This window comes from Rhizophagus irregularis, chromosome 13 (assembly GCF_026210795.1).
Source record: "Rhizophagus irregularis chromosome 13, complete sequence".
Taxonomy (NCBI): domain Eukaryota; kingdom Fungi; phylum Glomeromycota; class Glomeromycetes; order Glomerales; family Glomeraceae; genus Rhizophagus; species Rhizophagus irregularis.
The window spans coordinates 1664503-1681209 of NC_089441.1; the positions used below are offsets into that span (position 1 = coordinate 1664503).

General features: G+C 33.7%; 6 protein-coding genes across 6 annotated transcripts; 1 reads left to right on the forward strand and 5 right to left on the reverse strand.

Moving 5' to 3' along the window:
• Positions 1–1328: 1328 nt before the first annotated feature.
• On the reverse strand, positions 1329–1733 carry OCT59_004953 (uncharacterized protein; the record flags this gene model as incomplete). The annotated part of the gene is made up of 1 exon (XM_066138054.1): positions 1329–1733. The coding sequence occupies one exon, from the start codon at positions 1731–1733 to the stop codon at positions 1329–1331; it is 405 nt and encodes a 134-aa protein (XP_065997238.1).
• A 109-nt stretch (positions 1734–1842) lies between these two features.
• On the reverse strand, positions 1843–2313 carry OCT59_004954 (uncharacterized protein; the record flags this gene model as incomplete). Its single annotated transcript, XM_066138055.1, has 1 exon — positions 1843–2313. One exon carries the CDS (start codon positions 2311–2313, stop codon positions 1843–1845), a length of 471 nt encoding a protein of 156 aa, XP_065997239.1.
• An 82-nt stretch (positions 2314–2395) lies between these two features.
• On the reverse strand, positions 2396–2887 carry OCT59_004955 (uncharacterized protein; the record flags this gene model as incomplete). The annotated part of the gene is made up of 1 exon (XM_066138056.1): positions 2396–2887. One exon carries the CDS (start codon positions 2885–2887, stop codon positions 2396–2398), a length of 492 nt encoding a protein of 163 aa, XP_065997240.1.
• Positions 2888–2980: 93 nt separating this feature from the next.
• OCT59_004956 (uncharacterized protein) lies at positions 2981–4279 on the reverse strand (the record flags this gene model as incomplete). Its single annotated transcript, XM_066138057.1, has 1 exon — positions 2981–4279. The coding sequence occupies one exon, from the start codon at positions 4277–4279 to the stop codon at positions 2981–2983; it is 1299 nt and encodes a 432-aa protein (XP_065997241.1).
• Positions 4280–10323: 6044 nt separating this feature from the next.
• On the reverse strand, positions 10324–12111 carry OCT59_004957 (uncharacterized protein; the record flags this gene model as incomplete). Its single annotated transcript, XM_066138058.1, has 2 exons — positions 10324–10442; positions 11541–12111. The coding sequence occupies 2 exons, from the start codon at positions 12109–12111 to the stop codon at positions 10324–10326; spliced, it is 690 nt and encodes a 229-aa protein (XP_065997242.1).
• A 1193-nt stretch (positions 12112–13304) lies between these two features.
• Positions 13305–15707, forward strand: OCT59_004958 (uncharacterized protein; the record flags this gene model as incomplete). Its single annotated transcript, XM_066138059.1, has 6 exons — positions 13305–14022; positions 14081–14215; positions 14417–14622; positions 14715–14987; positions 15069–15266; positions 15342–15707. The coding sequence occupies 6 exons, from the start codon at positions 13305–13307 to the stop codon at positions 15705–15707; spliced, it is 1896 nt and encodes a 631-aa protein (XP_065997243.1).
• Between the last annotated feature and the right edge of the window lie 1000 nt (positions 15708–16707).

A 16707-nucleotide genomic window follows, 5' to 3' on the forward strand; every position in this document is an offset into this window, starting at 1 on the left:
GGATAATCCTCTATATGCCGCTTTTGCAGAGAATACTCCACAGTTCTGACACTGGTTTATTACGATTGATGTTGACATGGCTATCTTTCTTTGATTATTCGCTTACTTAGTATCCTTCACAATCTTTTTTATATATTGTTATCTTTAAATACCTGTCATTTGTATAAAAAAAAATAACTGGCATTAAGGGATCAACCGTTGGAAAGACCGGAGGACCGGAGGACCGGAGGACCGGAGGACTGACCATTAGGAAGCGCAGTCCTTGCACAACTTGTCCGTTAAGTCACTTGGGCTCACAGGCATGAGACATTCTCTACACAACTCAATATTAAGCTCTGCAAGTCTCGGGGCATGGTCCTCCAAAGTTCGTGGACGACCGGAAGGACTGGAGGAAGGTGTCCCGTTAGTCGTATCCTGCTGTAAGATAAAATCATCATATTCATCTTGGTCAGCCTGAATAGCGGCCCTGATTTGTTGTATATCATTGAAAGTTAACCGCTGGCCATCAAGATTTTCCTCATTATAGCGTGTTTCATTGATGATTTCCTCTATAAGCTCCTCCTCTTCAGAATGAACAAGGTAGTAGTCCTCGACTACCTCGTAGTCACTCTCAACCAGTCTATGATACGTTCTAGTACCGTGTTGAATATAGCGTCCTGTATCTGTATTTAAATATACAGGTTGTTCCTGGTGTGGAGGCGGTGCGGTTTGTCTACGGACAAGCCTTCCATTGATATAATCATGGGATTCCATAACTATTCGATTAAAGGTATCTCCACCAACACGGATTGGACGTCCGGTTATAGGATTAGTTATATAAGGGTATGACATGTCTTTTTTCTGTACGTGTCTACATACCTAATTGTTATCTTCAATTTACAATAACCAAGTGACATCGTCATCAGTCATTATCAAAAAAATGCAAGAATACCTGATGATGAGGTTACATGGTCATCAGTCCTTGTCGCGAAACACGAGGATACCTGATGAATAAGTTATTGGATTATTGGCCTAAAAAGCATTCATGGAAAAACTATGGATTATATTACAGAAAATGTGAACAGAGTTCATGTCACGTGATACCCTGAACAAATGTGTAGAGTGTCACGTGATTTCATGCGGTACGTAGATCATTTCCTTTTTGGGCGATACCCGTTCCACAAAAAAATCGATTTGGTAAGAATGCGTTTGGAATCTTGTGTAACATAAATTTCTTTTTTCGGTAATTCGGGATTACGCGGTAATGCCGGCCGGATCTAAAAAATATGACTCTGCAGGGTAATTCCTACGAAAGTCAAGTACAAAATGCTTACTTCTGTTGAGTCCATTCATACCACTCCCAGTCCCCAAGGATCGCCTCCCCATCTATGTTCACTTAATGCATGCTCTATGGTTTCCCTCTCTTGGGGGTCCATGACCATCCCATTCCTAAGCATTTTCTCCATAATATAAAGCTGATCCTCGGTAAGGCGGTTTATCCATCTTTTATAGAGGTCGTTTACATCTTCAAACGTTATCCAGTCAATTTCCCTCTTTATATAATGCTTTCCGAGAGCTCGGATTTCACAGTACACATTCCCGATCGTAGTGGCATAATTTTTCCACCTCTTATATGCCTCTCGACGAACTTCCTGCCACCACACTCTATCTACCTTACTCACTGCAATAAGGTCAGTATCCGGGATCTTTGCGACAATGTGTTCGACTATTTCTACTGGTAATCGGTCCAACATGATGTTATGTTACTTATACTATAGCTATCTTCAATTACTGTATGCCTATTACACATGGATAAAAAATATAGACTAAATTCGTACAGGATCGTAGGATCACAGGAGCCGCTTATGCAAGAAGTTCTGTTAAGGTTTTCTCAGCCACATTTTTAGTAATAGCTCGCTTTGGGGGACCGGTTGATGAGTCCTTAGTCGCATTATAATGCAATTCGAAGAGGGCCTCAAGCTTATCTAGGAGAGCTTGTTTATTCTTGTATGATTCGCGGATTTTTGCTATCTTAGCAGTATATGCCGCATTATCTGGGAAGAGTTTTCTGGCCACGAACTTCACATATGATACAGGAGAATTTGCCGTCTGGATTCGCTTGATATACTTCACGTGGTCCTGGACGAGGTAACTGGTTTTACTAAACCCAGATACTAATGCGACTACTATAGTATCTTTTAATGCGTGGATAATTTTGGGGACAGTTTCGTCAGAGACAACATTAGGCTGAATGCGCGATGCCTCGTAAATAACCTCCTCACTAGTGCTGTCAGTGCTGTTAACAATGCTTGCGAATTCGGTATATGTTGACATGATTCTTTGTACTTTGTAATAAATATGAATCTTCAGTTACCTGTTCATTAAAACGAGAAAAAATAAATATGAACCTCGGGGTTTACACTTGGGATACTGCAAGGCGGTAGAAGCGTTGCTCGGCCTTTTGCATCAATGGAGAGCCTGGTCTATACAACCAGGGGATAGCGACTTTCTGGATAATCCTAGCCGCTTTATTGTTCCTTCTTTCTATATATCTCCTAAAGGCATTCTGGATCATTTCAGCATGATGAGTATAATAGTCGAAATTAAAATGCTTTGGGCAACTATATAAATGTAGTCGTACCGCTTGATCCATGGAAGCGTCGGCTCCCCATCCACGATCAATAAAATATTTACAGTAGGTACAGTACCACCTATTTGGTAGTCGTGATACTATTCTCCTAATGTGCACAATATAAGCATATACAGCTTGACGAGACCTTGGATAAGGTGGCCGCTTATAACCTATTCTACTACAAGTATCATAATATTGCACAGCATTCTGAATGCGCCTAGCCCACGTGTGGAAACTTTCATCGTCTTGTCTACCTAATCCGTCGGTGTTTTGCATTTGGGTATCTCGTAAGATTACATATCCCATAGGTTTATTCAATTATGCCATCACAGTATGTCAGTAAAAAATACACATACCGGTCCCTAGCAATCATGTCCAGATAACCTTGTTCGCATTTTTCACATGGCAGTATCCCGCAGTTTCAAACTTGAAAGTCTTTAGAGTCGTATCTGCATTCTCTGAACAAGTGAAAAGCGCGGGGTTATCTGGCTGTTCTTCTAAAATAAATCCGTCTGTATGGATACGTCGTACTTTATCCTTGTATGGTTGAATTGCCTCAGATGTGATTTTGCGACCACGTGCTAATAAGAATGGGGCGATCCTGGGATACTCACCTTTGAAGGGATTACCCGGGTTTGTAAACTGGAATCGCCACTGGTCGGATCCTACTGGTATGATAGAGTCGAGTGTATGGCCCTCTGGAAATGTAAATGGGTCTGTTTGATCTGTGGTGAGTGTCTTGTAATTACGCTTCCTCTGGCATAATGCTCCCCATAATGTGTTGAGGACTCGCTTTGCCACGCGGCCAGCTATGCCTCCCTGGTTTTTAATTTTGAAGAGGAAGTGTACATACTCACCGAATATTACAGTTCCAGGGATTCTCGCTTCTCTATCATATATCAATGCATTTGGCTTCCCATCCTGTATTAATTGTATATTGAGACCAAGTTTTTTTGCTCGTTGTAAGTCGATGAATGTATAGATTCCCCTTTTATTCTGTCGGAAGAGAATATTATTCCCACTTACTTTGGCATGGAATAATCCATACAAGGCATAACCCCTGTGGTCGACAAAGTCATTAAGTGTCTGGAATTTACCCCGTCTGATTGGAAAGTTCGCGTTTGATTGTTGGATACTCGGGTATAAACTTGTTGCGTCGTACTGTCTTCCATAGCCCTTCCACTCGTTATCTGCCCAGATTAATCCTCCCATCATTGCATCACTTAACCACTCTGCTTCTATCGGGTCAAGAGGATCATTGGCTGGAATCCCTACACTTAATCGTTCGAATAACCAGAGAGCCGTTCTTTTGTAAGACCAGTTATGGTATGATAAGTCGATTCCTAAACCGAACTTCTTTGTAGTCTGTAAGAAGACATCCCGCTCCTCGTGGATTCTCTGATATGCTTCTTCAAGAGTTTCATATATTCCCGTTTTACGGTTCTTCTCGACGGGGATGAAAGAACTCTTGGAATTCTTAGTTTTTTGAAACTGCCCAATTGTGCAAGACTTAACCGTTTTGCCGTTGTATATTGTGACTACATTGTTTACTCCATCTTCATGATACACAATGGGCAGATTACGCTTCCTATCTAATTTACTGGGGTGGAGTCTTCCGGGATTTAACGCGAGGGAGTAACACTGGTCGAAATCAAAAAAATCGGACATATGGAAAATCAGCTAAAAATTAGACCAAAATCGACTGACATTACAAATCGGCACATCTGATTGATGCCAATCGGACAATTTAATGAAAATCCAGAAAAAAATCATCATATTTGATTGACGGCTGATTGATGCTAGTTGAAATCAAAAAAAAAATCAGACAAATGGCAAATCAACCTAAAATTTGCCCAATATTCAAATATGTACTTCCAATTTATGGAAAGTTGACAATTCAATAAAAATTCAATAAAAATTCGATAAAAATTCGAGAAAAAATCATTATATTTGATTGACAGCTGATTGATGCTGGTTGAAATCAAAAAAAAAATCAGACAAAATGACAAATCAACCTAAAATTTGCCCAATATTCAAATATGTACTTCCAATTTATGGAAAATTGACAATTCAATAAAAATTCAATAAAAATTCGATAAAAATTCGAGAAAAAATCATTATATTTGATTGACGGCTGATTGATGCTGGTTGAAATCAAAAAAAAAATCAGACAAAATGACAAATCAACCTAAAATTTGCCCAATATTCAAATATGTACTTCCAATTTATGGAAAATTGACAATTCAATAAAAATTCAATAAAAATTCGATAAAAATTCGGCAAAAAATCATTATATTTGATTGACGGCTGATTGATACAAAAAAAGTCATCAAAATTAACTTTTGAAAAACATGATTTGTCATTAAAATTCAGAAATTCGGAAAAATCAACACCAAATTTATAGTCAATTACTCAATTTATTATAAATTTATGTCTAAAACTTATAAGTTTATAATTGGTATTTTCTACTAATTGGATTTACGGCTAAATACTCTCTTGCATTTTGCCGGTTTGAGATTTGGTAACTTACTGGTACAAATCTACCTAAAATATGATGCACAGGTATTATACAATCACGACTTATTGGATAAAATTCGGTATTCCACAACTCAACATTACAAATTTCATCACTGCTGAAATAGTATCGAATATTGGTTGAATTTGCGTGTTTATACCAACGAACGTATGCTAGAAAATGTTCGACAGGACCATCCGGAAAGTCTACTACGTGAGTAAAATAATACTGAATTTGACCTGGGTAGGTGTCGACATCTTCATCATCCGTAATAAATTTCGCTAAGACGTACGAACTTTTTACATGTCTTAACGATAATGACGATCCAAAGACTTCTGAACCAATCCGACACCTTCCGAATTGGTTAATTTTGACCCTAATTATTATATCGTTATCTAAACCTTCTACAAGAGGCCTCCGAAATCCAAATGATTCGTAAGTCGTATTGTAATATTCGACCATTAAATTTAACATTTCACTTGAAAGTAGTATATTATGAGATACCGGCTTAAGAAATTCACCTGGGAAGCCTTCTTTGCCAGAAATCTGTGAATCTTTAATATTTTGTGAATTCAGCCAAAATCGATGCATCTCATCTGACGAAAATTCATCAGTAACTGAAAGGGACCCGATAGTACGCTGACTGTTTAGTAATTCAAGACCTTTTACTTCTATACCTGAACTTATGATATTTTCGATTTGTTTATCAAACATTAATCGACGCATAAGTTCAGACTCAATTTTCCTGTTGCTGTTTGGTAACGAACCTAAAAGTGCGAAATCAATAAATTATAAGCTAATATTGAAATCGTTAAAATCGTTAAAAAATCATTAACGGATATTTACCTAAAATACCGTTCATACGTTCGAAAGAGAAACACCAGAACGCATATAATGGTCCATAATCAGATGAGCAATCGCGCAAATGCAGAGAAAGATGAAGATTCGGTGTGATCTTATCTCTGCCGTGGTGATTCTCAATGAGCTTGACTATTTCGATAAGACTTCTATGGGCTTCATCCACCAAATTAGATTCTAGAATCCGATTTACCAAAATCGAACAAACCCTGACAAAATGATTCAGGATTCTTCTATCTACGTCTGAAAGGTGTTCCCAAAGTGATACAGTTGAATAAATTGTAAAGAATATTCGCCACTGATCGGCCGTAAAATTGGTGAATCCCTCTCCACTATGAATTTTTCCTGGAATTCGACCTAAATCGGATGGTATCTGAAACTCGTCCATCTTTTTCTGAATTTTGTTCAAAGAATTTGGTGTCAAAATACCCCCATCGATCCAAATTCGTTTTACTATCCACTTCGCAATGCCCAGAAATAAGCAATGCATTGGATCGACTGTAATAAATCTAATAGGGTCGAAATATGATAGATGCAACAATTCGGACCATCTAACGCCAGTTTCTTTGACGAAGCGCTTTCTAGCAGCGTCTGAGTTGCATCTTCGCCAACCTAATGTAGAGCTCCGAACGAGTCGAGTCGAGTCGAGTTATATGTAAACTCGATTCGACTCGAGTTAAATCGAGTCGAGTCGAGTCGAGTTAAAATTATAAAAATATAAACTCGACTCGATTCAAGTCGAGTTGGCCCGTCAAACCGAATCGAGTCGAGTCGAATTAAATCACGTGATTTTATTCGGCTATGCTGATCATTTCCTTTTTTGGCGATAGCCGTTCCACAAAATTCCATTTTTGTAATTTTCAAAAAATTTTCGTCTCGGATTTTGTGTAACATACTTTCCAAAAAAGGAAATTCCATAAATTTGGCCGGAATTATGTTTAATTCGGCTTAACTCGACTCGACTCTATTTTATTAAATTATTAACTCGACTCGAATCGATTCGATTTGATTGTAATTTTCAACTCGACTCGACTCGACTCGACTCGACCAACTCGCGAGTCAACTCGACTCGTTTCGGAGCACTAACCTAATGCGTTTTGCCGGTGCTCATTCGAATCTCGAGCAGAATACCCTACATCATCCATTCCAGCAAAATTATGCTGCCCATTTTCATAATTTGCTTTTTTCTCACACCTGTGACATGAAACTAAGGCAGAAACATGACCGCAAATTTTTCTTGTGGCGGGAATGTCACATGATACTAAGATTAAAGCGCCACGAACTCTCTTTCCATTTTCGCATTTATAAGTACGATTTAGTGTTCGCCAGCCCAGAGTGTTTCCAATTCGTTAACTATTGGTGCTAAATAGTGGTTCACTTTATGTAGGCTGACCTCCTTTGGCCCAGGTAAAATGCCGAGAGTCAATAAATTTTCACGTCTAAATCAGATATCGCGTGGCAAATTGCATATAGCAGCGTATATGACACCGATACTATAAATGGTACTATCATATGGCTGAAACCAATCAAGATTCAGCATCAAGCCAAGATGAGAATCGGCCACTTCGCTTCTGAAAAAATTTGGCGAATCTTCATTGTCCGATTCTTTAAAATTCTTCCACACTTGCCCATCATATATATCGGTCAAAATATTATCAAAATTCGACCGATTAGCCCAATGTCGGAGAGAATTTTCAAACCCAGGCCGACAAAACATAGTGGCAAGTTGTTGATTGATTCCAGCAAACGGATACATTAAATTAGGTCGTATTATTGTTCGATTTGTCGATGCGCTAATTTTTTCAGACAATGCCGTATTGCAAAGACGTGATCTGCGAACTGAAGAATTGGGAAATTCTATGTGTTGACATTTCATTATAGCAGGATTGTCCTCTTGTTTGAAATCTACCACTTCCTCTTTTTTATACAATTTGTGACATTTCGGACAAGGTACAAAACTATGAAATTGGTCATTTAATCCAAGCTTCTTTCTTGTTAAGTAAAGCGAATCTGGGAAATCATTAAAATCGTCACTACTGAACTCGCACAGGGCCAATTTCATAAATTTTATTAGAGTCTCAGTAGCTGTCTCTGCGATATTGAATCTTGTTCGAAAGTTCATTATCCAAAGTAAAATCCATAAAAATCGATCATAATTCGATTCTAAATATGGTGGGTTTTGAAATGGTTCATAACTAGGTGGTGAATAGTCTTCAAAAATTTCAGAAATTCCAGAAATTGGATCATTATCTGATTCACTGCCTATAGACAATGTATCACTGTAGATATCTTCCTCTGTAGTATATTCGGATGATGATGAATCTTCTGGATCTTCTGAAATTTCCGGACGATTTGTATACTTTCTTGCACGTTGTCGAGGTAAGAAGTTAAATTCGACATCTTGATGTTCATCATCAACATCATCTTGATTACTGTTATCTGATTTTTCCGATTCTTGTCTAATAGATTCATCAATCATTTGTCCAGCTGAAGCGGGTATTGATGTTTCACCTATTTCAAGTTGACGAACTTGAGACGAAATTGTACCTTGCGAATCTTGGTATTCTTGATGTCTAGAATCGTGAATTTCTTTTGTGCGAGAATCCACCAAGTTGCCATCACAATCAGGACAATTACAAACTACTAGTTTTCTTTTATTACTTGTTGGTCTAGCAGAAGATACTATTTCTTCGTTTATTATACCAGAAATTGATCTATTTCTACGAGTAGAAGATGGCTGATTTGAAGGTGATTCTTCATCATCAAGATCGTCAAGTATACTAGAGACTGACCTTTTTCTGCTCATTTGTTTAGTGTTTGAATAAGTTTAATAAGTTTGGCAAAATCCAAATTTGTAAAAAGGCCGATTTTTATAAAATTTGGAATAACACAAAATTTGTATAATTTGTATATATAATTAATGTAATCCTGGCTTCTATGATTATTTCAATAATTTTTTAGGATTTAATATTTTTTTTCGCAAATTTGGCAATTTTATATAATAAATTTGTGAATTTTCTAATTAATATACTTTTAAAAATTGCAATATGATTTAAGCTTATTTTATAATAAAAAGCTTATTTTTAATAAAAAGCTTATTTTTAAAATAAAAAGCTTATTTTATTTTAAAATAACTTTTATTTACAAGATAATCACTTTATCATCCCTTTATCATTTTCGGATGCAAACAAACCTTATCAAAAGAAACTGTAAATTTTAGCGAAAGTTGAAAAGTAACAATTTTGTATTAATCGAAGTGGTATTGCTATAATAACAATATCGCTACAGAATCTAAATATACAAGGAATATTTTTGATTTTACTGCAAATTTTGACAAAGTATAACTTGCCGCATTAAAGTATATCAAATTTTAACGCAGTAGGACGCTAACAATTTTCTTATTTTAATTAATTGATTTGACTTTTTAATTATGATTTATAGTTGATTTTTCAATCGAGAAATCAACGCAGTAGAACACTAAAGATTTTTGTAATTTTAATTTATTTGTCTTTTTTAATTATGATTTATAGTTGATTTTTCAATCGAGAAATCAACACAATAGGACGCTAACGATTTTCTTAATTTTAATTAATTGATTTGATTTTTTAAATTATGATTTATAGTTGATTTGTCAATTGAGAAATCAACGCAGTAGAACGCTAACAATTTTCTTATTATTAATTGATTAGTTTTTTTTAATTATGATTTATAGTTGATTTTCCAATTGAGAAGTCAACGCAGTAGGACGCTAACGATTTTCTTATTATTAATTGATTGATTTGTCTTTTTTAATTATGATTTATAGTTGATTTTCCAATCAAGAATTCAACGCAGTAGGACGCTAACAATTTTCTTATTTTAATTAATTGATTTGACTTTTTAATTATGATTTATAGTTTATTTTTCAATCGAGAAATCAACGCAGTAGAACACTAAAGATTTTCGTAATTTTAATTGATTTGATTTTTTAATTATGATTCATAGTTGATTTTCCAATTGAGAATTCAACGCAGTAGGACGCTAACGATTTTCTTAATTTTAATTAATTGATTTGATTTTTTAATTATGATTTATAGTTGATTTTTCAATCAAGAAATCAACGCAGGACGCTAACGATTTTCTTATTAATTAATTTATTTGATTTTTTAATTATGATTTATAGTTGATTTTCCAATTGAGAATTCAACGCAATAGGACTAGGGTTGGTAAAATAACCGTTAGTTATGAATTTGGTTAGTTAACGGTTAATTAACCCATAAATAACCTGTATATATAATTTTAAGGAAGTTAAAATAAATTTATAATTTATTAAATATTATAAAATTTTAATATATTTTATTTATTCTTCATCATCTAAATTAATAACATTTGCTTCAAATCCAAATATACTATCATTATCAGAACTATTATTATTATCATCTTCTTTATTTTCATTATCAGAACTATTATTACTATCTTCTTCATTTTCATTAAAATTACTAATCTGTTTCTTTTTTTGTATTTTTACAAGTCTATTACACATTCGAAGATTTCCATAAATATAAACTAATTTTTTAACACGTTCATTTTTCAATCTATTTCGAATTTTATTATGAATAAAACCAAAAGTAGAAAAATTTCTTTCTGCAGCTGCAGAAGATGTAGGAATTGAGAGAATTTTAATAGCCAGTTGTTGAAGTTTACTAGTTGGCCATGATTGCCACCATAAAGATGAATTAAGAATATTAGCAGATTTCCAAATAATTTCATTATCATAAGGTGAATTTTTATTACGAAAATTTACCAATTCAGCAAATAATTCTACTGCTTCTTCCTGATTAAATCTTTTATTTACAAATGTTGTAAATTCTACATAACCAATAGATTCAACTTCATCATTTTTACTTTTTTCCAAAAATTGTGGATCTAACATATAAGCTGTTATCATAATAGGATGATAAGTATATTCCCATCGCTTTGCAATAAGTTCTTGAAGTTTATCAGAAAAATTACAATCTATTTGATTAATTTGATTCATTACTTCTTTGAAATATGAATAAACATTTGAAAGAATTGAAATATCTGATTCAAATAACTTTAATGCTGAAACCATTGGTTCCATAATTTTTGTTATTATATCTAAATCTTCCCAAAACTCATCTGATAAAATATGAGCTCTTAAAGTTAAATCCATATTTTGACGAATTCTTATATCCATTAAAGCCTGTTCAAGTGCTGTTCTTGAATTTTGAAGTGATTGAAAACAAGCAAGATGTGTTCCCCATCTTGTAAGTGCTGGTAAAACCAATGCAATTTCTTTAGAATAATTTTCTTTTTGAATATGTTTCAATTTAGCTGTTGCCTGTACATGTGCCTTAAAATAATTGACCAACTTTTTTGCATTTTCAACAACAGATTTAATTTGATCAATCTTTAAAATATCACTAATTAAAAGATTCATTACATGAGAATTACATCCTAAACAAACAATACTTGGATAACTATCTTCAATAATTCGCCAAGCTGCTTTCATTACACTAGCTGTATCTGTAATAACTGCTGAAAATTTATTAATACCAACAATTTCCATTTGTTTAATAATTTCATCTGCAACCCATTTAGCTGTATGAGATTCTTCACCAGAATAAATAGCATCAAAGAATAATGGTTTTGGAGTACAAATAACAAAATTTTGAACTGATTCTCGATTAATATTAGACCAACCATCTGAAACCATTGTAAGAGATTTAGCTTGTAAAATTTGTTCATTACATTCAGCTTTAACTTCATCAAAAACATCATCAAGTAATTCATCAGCAAGTTTTCTTCGATTAGGTAATTTGAATGCTGGACGTAATTGTTGAAAAAACTGAATAACATAATTATTTTCAAGAAAAGAAAAAGGAACTCCAGCAGCAAATAATGCTTGAGCTAGTAAAATTTCAAGAGTATCTTGTTCTTCTTCACTCATACGATCAACAAAATTCTCAATTGTTGTATTTTTTAAATGCTTTTTTGATGTTTTTACTGTAGGAATAAAAGTAGAAGTAGTAGCATCAGAAGTTTCTAATAGTTCAGGAATTTGTTGTTTCTTTGTTTTTGCACTTTCTGGAGCTCTAGGACAACTATCATTAAGATGAACTTGCATTCTTTTAGCTGTACCTTGTTCAAAAACTTTAGAACAATAATTACAACGTACAGAAGGATGTGTTTTTTTCTTAGACCTACTACCTTCTTCATTACTTTCTGCTTCAGTAATTATTGTCCAATGTTTCCAAACAGTTCCCTTTTTTTTTACCATGATAATGAACAATAAATTTGCAAAAAAAAAGTGTTTTTTTAAAAAAAATTTATCTTAAAAAAAAGATCATGCAATATGTAGATCATAGATTTAATCAATATTTATATTAATTAATATTTAATTGTGTAACAAAATAATGGATTATCATTTAATCACATGATTTAAATTCTGCATTTTGATTGGCTAATTATAAATAACGGTTAATTAACCATTTTAAATCAATCATAACTAACAAAATTAACGGTTAATTAACCATGGTTAATTAACCGTGGTTAATTAACCCCCATCCCTAAATAGGACGCTAACGATTTTCTTAATTTTAATTAATTGATTTGATTTTTTAAATTATGATTTATAGTTGATTTGTCAATTGAGAATTCAACGCAATAGGACGCTAACGATTTTCTTATTAATTAATTTATTTGATTTTTTAATTATGATTTATAGTTGATTTTCCAATTGAGAATTCAACGCAATAGGACGCTAACGATTTTCTTAATTTTAATTAATTGATTTGATTTTTTAAATTATGATTTATAGTTGATTTGTCAATTGAGAATTCAACGCAATAGGACGCTAACGATTTTCTTATTAATTAATTTATTTGATTTTTTAATTATGATTTATAGTTGATTTTTCAATCGAGAAATCAACGCAGTAGGACGCTAACGATTTTCGTAATTTTAATTTATTTGTCTTTTTTAATTATGATTTATAGTTGATTTTCCTCGAGAAATCAACGCAGTAGAACGCTAACGATTTTCTTATTAATTAATTGATTTGTCTTTTTTAATTATGATTTATAGTTGATTTTCCAATCGAGAAATCAACGCAATAGGACGCTAACGATTTTCTTATTAATTAATTTATTTGATTTTTTAATTATGATTTATAGTTGATTTTTCAATCGAGAAATCAACGCAGTAGAACGCTAACGATTTTCTTATTAATTAATTGATGATTTTTAAATTTATAAATAGGACGATATGACGATATTGAACCCGCTTCGATTTTTTAAACAAATATTGAGTGAAAATAAAATGTCAAATAATAGCAATAATAAAAAAAACAATAAAAAAAATAACAAACAAAAGCAACAGAGGTTTCAAAAAGAAACACCTGACGAAGGATCTAATCGTCAACGGGGAAGAACGGAAGAAGAAAGTAATCTGAATGAGACGAGTGACAAGACCAATAAGTCGACTAGCAAATCGTCACCCACCAAGTCAAACAAACAAAAGCAGCAAAGGTTTCAAGAAGAAACACCTGACGAAGGATCTAATCGTCAACGGGGAAGAACGGAAGAAGAAAGTAATCCGAATGAGACGAGTGACAAAACCAATAAGTCGACTAGCAAATCGTCACCCACCAAGTCAAACAAACAAAAGCAGCAAAGGTTTCAAGAAGAAACACCGAGCGAAGGATCTAATCGTCAACGGGGAAGAGCGGAAGAAGAAAGTAATCCGAATGAGACGAGTGACAAAACCAATAAGTCGACTAGCAAATCGTCACTCACCAAGTCAAACAAACAAAAGCAGCAAAGGTTTCAAGAAGAAACACCGAGCGAAGGATCTAATCGTCAACGGGGAAGAGCGGAAGAAGAAAGTGATCCGAATGAGACGAGTGACAAAACCAATAAGTCGACTAGCAAATCGTCACCCATCAAGTCGATCCTCAAATCTGCAAAGTCGACTAAGCCGACTCAAGAAGAGTCTGACGATGAGGTTATAGAAATTGAACCGCCAAATATTCCTAAAGGTAATTGAATTTTGGAAAATTGCTGATTGACATGTACGATAATTAATAATTTTTATAGATCAACAAGAGATGTTATCGGAAATGAAAAAACGATATGGGAATATTCGAATTCCACAAAAATTCGTATTAGTGGTTAAAGACGATCAAGGTAATGAAAGGATGATCGATGATGACGATACTGATTTAAAAGCAGGTACGATTTTGACTTCATTCGTATAAATTCAGAATTATTCGTAAAAAAATATTACTATTAATAAAATTCTTTATTTAGAAAATCTAAAATTAAAGAAACAAATTGAAGAAGTACAAGTAGAGAATGCAAAGCTTCAACGCGAAAATAACTGATTATTCGACGAAAATCGTTTTTTGACTCGAATAAACGAGGCCTTTGCAGACGAGAATGACGATCTACGCGAAAGCTTAAACAGGTATTCGAGAATCCGTCTGCCTAAAGCCATTCATAGGCAGACGGATCTCGAACAGCTGGCAAAACGTCAAAAAAGAATTAAGACAAAAAAGTCCGAGCGATACGAGGAAGAATCGGAGGAAGAACGGTCTGGTTCTAACAATAATGATGAGTACGACGAAAAAGAAGCTAGGGTATATTAATTTTATTTGTCTGATTCAGTTATTTAAAATTGCAGTATTGAGTAATTAAGTACCGGTTATCATTATTTGATTGTTATATTTAGGCTGAAATGAAGTCTATTTTGAAAACCATCGATGAAACTCGAGGACTAGATTACAATGAAACGTTCAATAGCGCGAAAAATCTCAAGATTCGTCGTAAGCTAGTCCCTGAATTGCGTTCAGCCCTTGCTCCGTGTTTTCCCGCTTCGAATAAGCAACTTACAAAATGGTTGGATTGTCTCCACAAGTCTCGTCGTTCTCATCAAAGATTAATGGATAGGGGAAAAGCCGATGAAAATAAACACCGGGTGCACTCAAACAATCGAGTACACGACGTTAGTAATGATTTATAATTATTATGCTGAATTTTATTCAGATTATATATTGAATTTTATTCAAATTATAACGTATTTTAGAAGAAAATCCGCCGAATTAAGGCGGCAAAGAGATTATATAGTTTTGACGATGAACGGATAACAAAATATGATAAGCGTAGATTACTAAAGATGTTATCCAATCGCTTATTTCATTCTCCAGAAATAAGCGAGACGGACGAAGAAGACCCAACAAAGTCCATAATCGCTATTTACGACTATTCGTGGAGATCTGATGAGGTTATTAGAACTTCTGAATCTTGATTTTTCAGACGAATCGCTGGATTTAATTTTTATATTTTATTGTTTCTTCAGCTTAAAAATTTGCTACGAAATGTACTCGATGTACACTCGTCAAATAAGTCGAAATTAATACGCGAACGTAGATACGACGACGAGGTACAAAAATACGACCGACCACATCCGTCGAATGCTCCCGAATGGTCTTATATCGTACAACAACAAGATTTAATATTCGATACTGATATCGATCAGGGTTTAATCACTGAATATGATGAAGAAAAAGAAGAAGTTAGTAGAGGGACAACACCAGCAACTGGCAACACCACCGAAAATGATGAAGACCATAACAAGGAAGGAGAAGAAAATCCATCAAAATCAACGGTCGGCGACAATCATAATAATTCAGATTCTGATTTACATATGGACGACGCGCAATGAACGAATCTGAATTAATTTGGTAGAAAACTTTCTTTTTTTCGTCAAAAATCTATATATATATGTAATTAATATTCCAAATTATTAGTATTAGAATTTTCCATAATTCAAAATAAATTTGTCTTAATTCAGAAAAAAATTAATTACAATTCGAAATAAATTTACTGCAAATTTACCGCAATTCAGAATAAAATTTACTGCAAATATACCATAATTCAGAATAAAATTTACTGCAATTCAGACGCAATTCAGAATAAAATTAACCGCAATTCAGAATAAAATTTACCGCAATTCAGAATAAATTTACCGCAATTCAGAATAAAATTTACCGCAATTCAGAATAGAAAATTTACTGCAATTCAGAATAGAAAATTTACTGCAATTCAGATTAAATTTACTGCAATTCAGATTAAAATTTACTGCAATTCAGAATAAAATTTACCGCAATTCAGAATAGAAAATTTACCGCAATTCAGAATAGAAAATTTACTGTAATTCAGATTAAAATTTACTGCAATTCAGAATAAAATTTACCGCAATTCAGAATAAATTTACCGCAATTCAGAATAGAAAATTTACCGCAATTCAGAATAAAATTTACCGCAATTCAGAATAGAAAATTTACTGCAATTCAGATTAAAATTTACTGCAATTCAGATTAAAATTTATCGCAATTTATCAAAATTTATCATAATTCAGAATAAATTCACTGCAATTCGGTAAATTTATGAATATATTTTTTTAAACAATTCGGATCAAAAATACTAAGCAATTCAGATACAATTTGGATATTCTGATCGGCGTCGATCGGCCTGCCAATCGGAACTTTGCCTAAATTAATAAATCGGCCATCTTTATCACCAAATTCGGCCTAAAATCGGACATCCGATTTCTAGCCGATTTGGACTATTTCGACCAGTGTAATGGCCTTCTGACAGGATGAGAGTCGCACGTCTATCGGACTTACTCTTAGAGATTCAGGTAATGTCCCCCACGATATTAA